At 40.9% G+C, this 9,808-nt stretch overlaps 1 protein-coding gene across 1 annotated transcript in view; it reads left to right on the forward strand.

Annotated features, from left to right (window-relative positions):
* Window positions 1-930: 930 nt before the first annotated feature.
* The window catches only part of MINOS1 (mitochondrial inner membrane organizing system 1), a 29,951-nt gene continuing 21,073 nt past the window's right edge, over window positions 931-9,808 (forward strand). Inside the window, exon 1 of the mRNA XM_011357500.2 lies at window positions 931-1,108. Within this exon, the coding sequence (XP_011355802.1) occupies window positions 1,045-1,108 (64 nt within the window). The 5' untranslated portion in view covers window positions 931-1,044. The remainder of the gene's footprint in view (window positions 1,109-9,808) is intronic.

Raw genomic sequence — 9,808 nt, forward strand, 5'->3', positions numbered from 1 at the left:
ACAATTTGCTATGTAGCTCAGATGAGAGCTAGAAGGGTGGTCCTGGAAGAAGCCTTTCTGAAAGAAGGGTCTCTGGTAAGGACTGTACAGCAGTTCTGCTGTTAAAGTTGCCAAGGATAAGTGAAAAAATAAATGAATAAATGAATTCAATTCAGTCCAACAAATATTTCATAGAAGATCCTACTGACCAAGGAAGGCATTGTTCTTTGAATTGGGAGTGTGCAGATGAAGAAGGGGCAGCTCAGGCACTTTAGGAGCTTTTAGTTTTACTTGCAGATGTTTCAATATAATGTAGCAAATAAGAGGAGTAGGCAAGCTCCTGTGACAATAAGATGGAGGGGGAGCTCTAAGTTCTATTAGTAGATGTTACCTCTTTAAGCAGCTGGCAGAGAAAAAGCAGCCCTGAAAGGACCCCTAAAGAGAAGGGTTAGGGAAGGACTAGGAAGACTGGTGTACTGGGAGTCCAAACGAATAAAGAGAAGGCAGGAGACAGGGAGGACCCGGAAGGAGGGAGCAGTTGTGTCAAATGCTGTACAGAGGTCCAAAAAGCATATGATTTGGCAATAGGTGACCTTTGCCAGAGCAGTTTCTGTTAGTGGTGCAGGTGGGAGTGCCACTGCAATAAATGAGTGAATGAGTAGAAAAAGTGAAGCCGAGTAAGGAAATGAATGAATAAATCAAACGCTGTGCCCTCATTTGTCCTGGGAATTTCCAGGGCCAACGTCGGGAGCTGGTGCGAAGGAAGGGCTTTGGATGCCGCTTAGGAAACCTGTCAGCCTTGCAACCCTTAGGTAGGCGCGGCTCCAAGGTCAGGGTCACCTCGGGCCTTCCCGCAACCCGTCACCTTGACGACCAACTAAAAAAAAAAAAAAAGAGAGAGAGACAGAAAAGGAAAGGACGGAAGCAGTCAGATCATCTCGCGATATCTGGCACGCCGACGCCGATCTTCCGGGCCTGGGAACCGCGACCAGCTCTCGCGAGACTTGCCTAGAATCGGAGCGCGGGGTCCCACCGTAACGAAAGCTGGAGCTGCGGGTGGGGAACATGTCGGAGTCAGAACTCGGCAGGAAGTGGGATCGGTGCTTGGCGGATACGGTCGTGAAGATAGGTAAGGGGCTTCTTGCCCCTGGCAGGCCCAGCCCGGAGCCAAGCAGCCAGCTCGAGGCGCCGCTGACCAGGAGGGCGGAAGGGAAGCCCCATGAGAGGTCAGGCGGTCCGGCCTGTTCCAGACCCTTGGGCCAGGGCTGGTTGCCCGAGCCCGGGCGGTAGGTCGGTCACTTGGGCGGCGGGGAACACGCGCCCCGGGAGCCTAGGCGGCCGCCCGAGTGAAAAGAGTGAGTTGTAGCCCTGAGGAGGCGGGGGTCGGGTTGGCAGGTGGCAGGAGAGGTGGCAGGAGGGGTGCCGAGCTCTTCGAGTGAAAAACGGTATGTAGGACACAACCTTGTGCCAGAGGCTCGAAATTCTCCTCCCTGGTGCCACATCTTCCTCACGGGGAGTGGAGCCTGGTCAGGAGGCCACATTCCTTCTCAGCTGAAAAGTGCCTTCCAAAGAAGGTCATTGGGAGCACTTTATAGACACTGCCAGGCCCTAACGTGAGTTGCTGTCATTCCCGAGTTGTAACCTGATTTATCGGCGGCAGAGTAGTCTGGGGCCTGAAATTGGAGACATAGTGATTTGGAATGAGAATTGCCCTGGAACAGAAGAGATTGGTCGCTTTGTAATCCTTAATATAATTTCGCAAAGCCTTTTAACATGTGCTCAGGAACGACACAGATTATGAAGTCACTGCATGGAGGGACAGAGAAAGAAGGGAACTCCTTTACAGGATGTATACTAAGTGCCAGACACTGCTAGGTGCACAGCTTCATACACTGTCTCATACAGGTCATGAAATGGAGAGTCAGGTGAAGAGATTTTGCCCAGGGTCTAATAAATGACAAAGTTGGGAATTTGTCCCAGGTTTTGCGGCTACACGTCTCATACTCTTTCTTCCATACTGGTTTTTATTATCCAAATTTGATATTTTTGTATGGAAATCTTCTTTAAGAGTATTTAAAATAATAGAATGAAAATACAGGAAAAGAAATAAGATTATAAGCTCCATGAGGGCAGGGATGTTTTCTGGTTTGTTCATTGCTGTATCCCCCAGTCCCTAGAAAAGTGCTTAGTAAAAATTGTTGAGAAGAGTCATTAAATGAAGTAATATATCACAGTTACCATTTCACCTTTAAATTCAGCACTTTACCAGCTGTGTGATTTGGGGCAAGTTATTTAACCTCTCTGGGCCTGTTTCCTCATTTGTAAATTGGCAATAATAATTATTACTATCTCACAGAATTGTCGTGAGGATTAAATGAGTTAGTTTATGTGAAGGCTTGAGTATGACTCACTTATTAAGAATGGGTTGTTCTGGAAATGACCAAAGAAATGCACAATTTTTGTTACTGTTAACAGCTTACGTTTAGGAGAGAAAATTTAACACCTAGATATGAAATGACCAAAGTAATTACTAAACAGTATGATGTAGTAGTTAAGAATGGGAGGTAGATGGAGCTGAGTTTGAAATCACCCATTCTCACTCTTCACCCCCATCCTCACTAGGTGTTTGTTTGTTTGTTTGTTTTTTTGTAGCTTTGGGTAACATATCTTCCTTAACTATGAAATGGAGATAAAGAGGCGTATTTACCTAAAAGGATTACGAAGATCGAGAGAGAGAGAAAAATACTTAAGATACTTAGCAAGTACCTGGCGTTTACTATGTATTCAGTAAATGGTGGTAGTAATTGTTGATATTAATATTGTTGTGGTACAGATGATCACCTGAGGCAGTTCGTAGTGTCACTGTCATTCATGAGTGGGCCATTAGCGGGGGATGGGGCATACACAGGTGAAATAAATGAAACGGTGATGTATGAGCACAGCTAAAAATTAAAATAAGTGATTCAGACTCTTTTTGCTGTAATGTTATTATAAATTAAGTAAGTGGAGTGATGGACTGAGGTCATCCAGTAAGAGTTTGCAAGAGAAATGGGCCTTTAGCTGATGTTTGGAGAATGACTTGAACTTGGATAATCAGGGAGTGGGTGGGAGAACTGGAGCAGAGACCAAGTTGAACTTATATAGAGGAGGAAATTGAAGCACAGAGAGATTAGGTCTCTGGAAGTAGAGGAGCTGGGTTAGAACCCAGAGGCATTCTAATTTCAGCATCCTTATTCCCTAAAGAAGGCTGGTTTGGGTCGAGTCAGAATTGTGAAATGTCTTAGAGAGGTTCCACTTTATCTTGAAGGCTTTTGCTTTGCCTTTGGCTTTTTCACATGTTTTCTGTATATTCAGCATCTCTGTCTTAGATTAAAGTGATTACTTTCTGCTTCCAGGGCTCATTATATCTAGGCTGATGGGGAATCGTGGGATGGTTTTAAGCAACCAATATTTATGAAGCTCTGGATCAGTCATTGGGCAAATAGGGAAGCAGAAGGCATTTCACTGCCCTCAACAGGGAATTGATGTGATATAAATGGAATTTTGGTATGATTGTTCTGGCAGTGTTTTATGCAGAACAGATTTGGAATAGAGAAGACTAACGGTATTGTAAATGTGAAGTGTTAAAAGTCTGAACTGTTAGACTGGAGAGAAATGGGTATATTTGAGAAACTTCAAACTTTTTTTCCCCATTTATAAAGTGAAAATAGTATAACATATTTCCTAGGCCGGCACAAGTGATAAGTACATAATAGAAACTCAATAAATGCTATTTTATTTTTTCTCCCACTTGTTAACTTTGCCTCATCTTCATTCTTTATAAAGACGACTCCAGGTTTAGAACTTGGGTAAGTGATAATGTCATTGATCAGAATTTGGAAAGTAACAGGATTAGTGGGTGTGCACCTCATATACAGTAAATAACATATAAGACTTAGTAACTGATTATGTGAGATGGTAGGAGAGAGACTGTAGTGAGAAAAAAGGTCATGATTTTGGTTGCTTTTCTGCTTACATAGTTGAATTTGAGAATGATAATGAGAAGTTGAAAAGGGGTTTTTAATTTTGAGGGGGAAGCTGAGTTCAGATTTTGAGAAGATTGTACCTTTAGCCATGGACTTAGAGACAGGGCAAATGGATAAAGTGCAGAAGTCTGATTTTGGGAGGATTTAATTTACTTAGTCTGAGTGATCTTTGAGACTGAGGATGAACACACTTCTGTAGTGAGTCTGTTAGTTCCTGTCCCTATAGACAGTGAGGTAACGGAACTCTTGAAACACCTTTGGCTGCTTGTTTTTCTGGTACTTCAATATGGAAATGGAGACACAGGGAATGGCAGCCTCTCATAAGATAGAGGTTTTGTAAAACAGGGGTCTCCAACCCCTGGGCCACAGACCGGTACTGGTCCATGGCCTGTTAGGAACGGGGCGGCACAGCCGGAGATGGGTGGCAGGCACAGGAGCGAAACTTCATCTGTATTTGCAGTGGCTCCACAATGCTGGTATCACCGCTTCAGTTCCACTTCAGATCATCAGGTGTTAGATTTCTCATGGGAGTGCCTAGTGCCAAAAAGATTGGTGATGGTTATGAAGATGCAGGCAGGGAAGAAAGGGCCAATGAAGGCTTTCAGTTACATATTGATAATGTACCCTCTACCTTGACAAAGACTACAGGGAGCCAAGGTGATGCACAGCTCCCTTTGTGAGTGCTTATCTGTTTGGCTAATGCGTTTTTATTTTCCCAGTGGTTTCTGAAAAAATGACTATTTTAATTGTTCATGTTTGGTCTAGATGTTGTACAGACGAGTTAAATAACTCATAAGCATTTTAGGCAGTGGTTCTTTTAAATAGTATTCTTCAAGGATCTCATACTCTGAGGCTTGAGTGATGTCTTAACAGAAAGTTCTAGCATGATTTGGTCCTGTAGGAAGAGCCACATTTCTTTATAAATACCCCTCCCCCTCCTTTTGCTGTCATAAGAAAGGCAGTTCTATTTCCCCCTTTAATTCTGGTTTTAAAATATCTACTTTGTGTCTAATAGGAGTATGGTAGGATAGGTGGTTTCTGTATAGTTTGATCTGATAAATTGATCCCATGGATCAAGAAAACAAAACAAAACATAGGCCTCCCTGTAATTGGCACAATAGGCTGTTGTTCATTACACATCTGTTTCTCTTTTCAACTCTTGTTCTTTCTTCTTACATTTTTACCCCTCTCTGTGGCTTCTATTCTTATTCCTGTCACTGCCATTCATATATATTGCCTAGTTCATCCACAAGGTTCGAGATTAATACATCTTTTTTTAATAACCTTGTCAGCATTTAAGTTCCTATAGGTGTCCTATTTATTCCCCATCACAACAGTAATTTTTCTTAATGGCACATATCACCAGCTGAAATTTGCAATTTGTTTCTTTACTCGATTGTCCTTCCTTCCTATAATATAAACTTCACGAGAACCAGAGACTATTTTGTTCACTATTGATCCCCCAACCCCCCCGGCGTGAAGGAGGCATACAGTAATTATTGCTGAATGGATGACGTGTATTGCTGAGAATTTTGTAGACTATATTTTCTGTCCTACATTTACCGCTTAGTGTGTGTTAACTGAATGAATTAACATTTAAATTAAGAAGTCCAAGTAAGGTAGACTTCATGTGAATTTCTGCCAGTTGACATGTTTTATCATGTGTCCTTGTACTCTTGGAACTTTTACCAACTTTCTATTTCACTTAGGGATGTAAATTACTGTCAGTAGATCTTAATAATAAAGTAGTATTAGAAATGTTTGGGAATAGTCAAGCAAGAAACATAAACCAGAGAGCACTTTTGTTTTTAGACAAGTAGAGAGTGATGTTGGTTTAAGTGGTACTGGCAGCGCCTCACTGCAGGAAATTAAAAAGGAGTGAAGACTATTACATTTTAAGAATGGCATGTTCCGTTAGTTTTATGTGAGTGCGTCATTAATGGTTTTTGCTAATTTTATGGATTTATTTTTAATTTTTATCAGATTTATTGAATGCTCTGGTTTTCTTTCTCCACTCAGTTCAAGGGTTGTACCGTTTCTTTTCCTTGTAGTACTAATTTGTCTTGTATATACCCACATGTTAATAAGAATAGAAGACATAGTATCTTGCTAACATAGGAGGCTTGTGCTTGTCACTCAGGACTGGATAGGAGGTTATATCTGTTTTCTGTTTCCCAGGGAAAATCAGATTCTAGAAGATGAGGAAAATCAGTTATGAGACTTACGGAGGTGCTCCCCTGGGATCTGAGAATCTCTAAGCCCTGCTGTGTGAGTCGTGGAAGCACTGTCATCGCCCTCAGAGTCCTGTCGCAACTCACTCTTTAATTTCGAAGGCCTGAGCTGGCAGGCTGTGATCTCAGGAACAAGTTAATGTCTGTGTGACAGTGGCCAGGGCCTCAGAGTTGCAGATTTGCAGGAGGAGGCTTTGAGGAGAATCTTGATTCTAGTAATTTCTGGATTCACATGGAGGTCCTAAGAATCCCTAATGTGACTTGAAAAGCTGTAAAATTGGTGGCGTTTCACTCTCACTGTGAAACCAGAGTAAGGAATATTTGGTGTTACTACTCTATGTATTGGCCAGGAAATCTAAAAGTAGGAAGGAGGTGTCATGGTTGGGGGAGGGGTTGCCCAAGCCTGTGATACTTTCCTAAAAAAAGCTGCCCTTGCGAGCCAAGTGTATTCAGTAAGCACAACAGTGTTTTCTATTTTCTTAGTAAGAAGGAAAAATGCAAGTCGTGGACTTTTATAAGCAGCCCTTAGAATGTATTCCATTCAGTGGACTGTGGGAACATTCACATGCCTTTGCTTTTCTTTTCTCTGATTTTTCTTTATTAGAAATAAATGTGCCAACAGATACCTCTTTGTACCTCAGTTTCCTCATCTCTAAAATAATAGTACCTGCCTCAGAGAGATGTTACAAGTAAGGAATAAATAAGATAATCTCTAGAGCAGTTAGGACATTACCTGTACTTGATAAATATTAGCTGTATTAGGAATCGTAAGTGAAAATAACACATTTGCTCTGATCTTGGCTATTGTGGGTGGTATGGAAGCTTGACAATCAATATTCCAGCTTATATATAACAGTAATGATTAATGTGTATACTTCCCAAAACAATACCTGGGATTGTGGAAAGCCGGAGGTTGGGTGCACAGATGAGTGGACACTGGCCCTACCCTTAAGGAGTGTGAAAAGGAAGTGGTGACATTGAAATTTCATCTTGGGAGAATTTGCAGGCGTTTAATAGGTGGACCCAGTGGAGGACTGCATTCCAAGTCCTGGAAGCTGCCCAGACTATGTCCCAGGGGGAAGAAGGACTTTGACTTCTTTGAGGAATGATGGTAATGGCTCCCATATATTGAGCACTTACCATATACCGGATACTGTGCTAATAATAAACATGTTACAATGTACATGCATTATTTAATCCTCATAGCCTCGTAGGGTATTTAACTCATGTCTTTTTCATTTTTTTTGTTGTGATAAAATATACATAATGAAATTTCCACCTTAACCATTTTTAGGTATACAGTTAAATGATAGTATTAAATATATTTATTGCACTGTGATCATTTCCATCATCGATCTCCATAACTCTTCATCTGGTAAAACTGAAACTCCGTACCCATATAACAGTAACTCCCATTCCCGCCTCCCCCAGCCCTTGGCAACCACCATTCTACTTTCTTTGTGATTACGATTATTCTAGGGACCTCATGTAAGTAGACTTATACAATATTTGTCTTTTTGAGATTGGTTGATTTCACTTTGCATAATGCCCTCAAGTTTCATCCATGTTGTAGCATGTATCAGAATTTCCTTCCTTTTTAAGGCTGAACTATATATATAACATTTTGTTTATTCATTCACCTGTTGATGGACACTTGGACTGCTTCTATTTTGAATTTAGCTATCAGCTATTGTGAATAATGCTGCTATGAACACGGATATGCAACTATCTCTTGGAGACTCTACTCTTAATTTCTTTGGGTATATACCTAGAAGTGGAATTTCTTGGATCATATGGTAATTCTGTTTTTAATTTTTTTGAGGATCTGCCATACAGTTTTCCACAGTCGCTATACCATCTTACATTCCCACCAACAGTGCACAAGAGTCCCAATTTCTTCACATCCTCATCAAAATTTGTCATTTTCTTTTCTTTTCAAGAGTAGCCATCCTAATAGGTGTAAGGTAGTATCTCATTTTAGTTTTGATTTGCATTTCCCTAATTAGTTGTGTTGAGCATCTTTTCGTGTGCCCATTTGTATATTTTATTTGGAGAAATGTCTATTCAGTTCCTTTGTTCATTTTCGAATCTTTTTTTGTTGTTGCATTTTAGGAGTTCTCTACATAGTCTGGATATTAATCCCTTAACAGATATATGATTTGCAAATATTTTCTCCTTTTATGTGGGATGCCTTTTTACTCTGTTGATATTGTCTTTTGACGCACAAAATTTAAAAATTTTCATGAAGTTCAGTTTGTCGATTTTTTCTTTTATTTGCTTTCGGTATCGGAGCAGGAAAAAGCTCTGTTTCTCCTTAACTCTCATATTCACAGTACTTCTGACATCAGATGTGTGGGTTTTCCACACCAGACAATTCTGAAACCAGCTGGGTGTCCTATAATTCAGTTCAATTCTGACAGTAACTGGCGTTAGCTCAGACCCCAGAGGTTAAGGACTCAGTCCCAGAAGACAGTCCCCACTTCAGATGCCAATCACAAGTCCACATCGTTACCTGTGCTTTTGAATGGCTATGAATCAGAGATTTCCACGACCTTCTCCTTGGCTTTCATAATTTGCCAGAATGGCTCAGAGAACTTAAGAAAGCAGTTTACTTACTCGATTACCAGTTCATTACCAAGGATATTAATGACTATGAATGAACAGCAAGATGAAGAGATACATAGGGTAAGGTCCTGAAGAGTCCCAAGAGCAAGGAACTTCTGTTTCTGTGAGCTGAGGTGTGCTACCTTCCTGGCGTGGCACATGGATGTGTTCACCAACCTGGAAGCTCTCAGAACCTCATACTTTTGGGATTTTTATGGAAGCTTCAGTACAAAAATATGCTCAATCATTAACTTAATTTCTAGCTCCTCTCCCCTTCTTGGAGAATGGGGGAGGGGTGGGTGCTGAAAATGCCAAGTTCGGTCAGGTCTTTGTGGTGACCAGTTGCCATCCTGAAGCTTTCCAGGAGCCTACTGAGAGTAGCCTCATTAGAACAAAAGACACTGATATCACCCAGGAAATCCTAAGGGATTTAAGAGCTCTCTATGTCAAGACCTGGAGACAGAGAACAATATATGTGTTTTTTCTACTCTTTTACAGTATTGTATCCAAGAAGTCATTGCTAGATCCAAAATAATGAACTTTTTGCTTTGTGTTTTCTTTATGAGTTTTACAGTTTTAGGTTTTATATTTAGATCTTTGATCCATATTGAGTTAATTTTTGTATATGGTGTCAGGTAAGGGAGGGTCCAGCTTCATTCTTTTGCATGTGGACATCCAGTTTTCCCAGTACCATTTCTTGAAAAGACTATCCTTTCCCCATTGAATTGTCTTGCCACCTTTGTCAAAAATTATTTGACCACATATGCAAAGGTATATTTCTGTGCTCTCTATTCGATTCCATTGGTCTATATGTTTGTCTTTATGCCAGTATCACACTGTTTTGATTACTGTAGCTTTGTAGTAAGTTTTGAAATCAGGAAGGGTGAGTCCTTTAGGTTTGTTTTTCTTTTTCAAGATTGTTTTTGGCTATTCAGGATCCCTTGAGATTCCATATGAATTTTAGGATGG

This window comes from Pteropus vampyrus, unplaced genomic scaffold (assembly GCF_000151845.1).
Source record: "Pteropus vampyrus isolate Shadow unplaced genomic scaffold, Pvam_2.0 Scaffold36, whole genome shotgun sequence".
Lineage (NCBI taxonomy): Eukaryota > Metazoa > Chordata > Mammalia > Chiroptera > Pteropodidae > Pteropus > Pteropus vampyrus.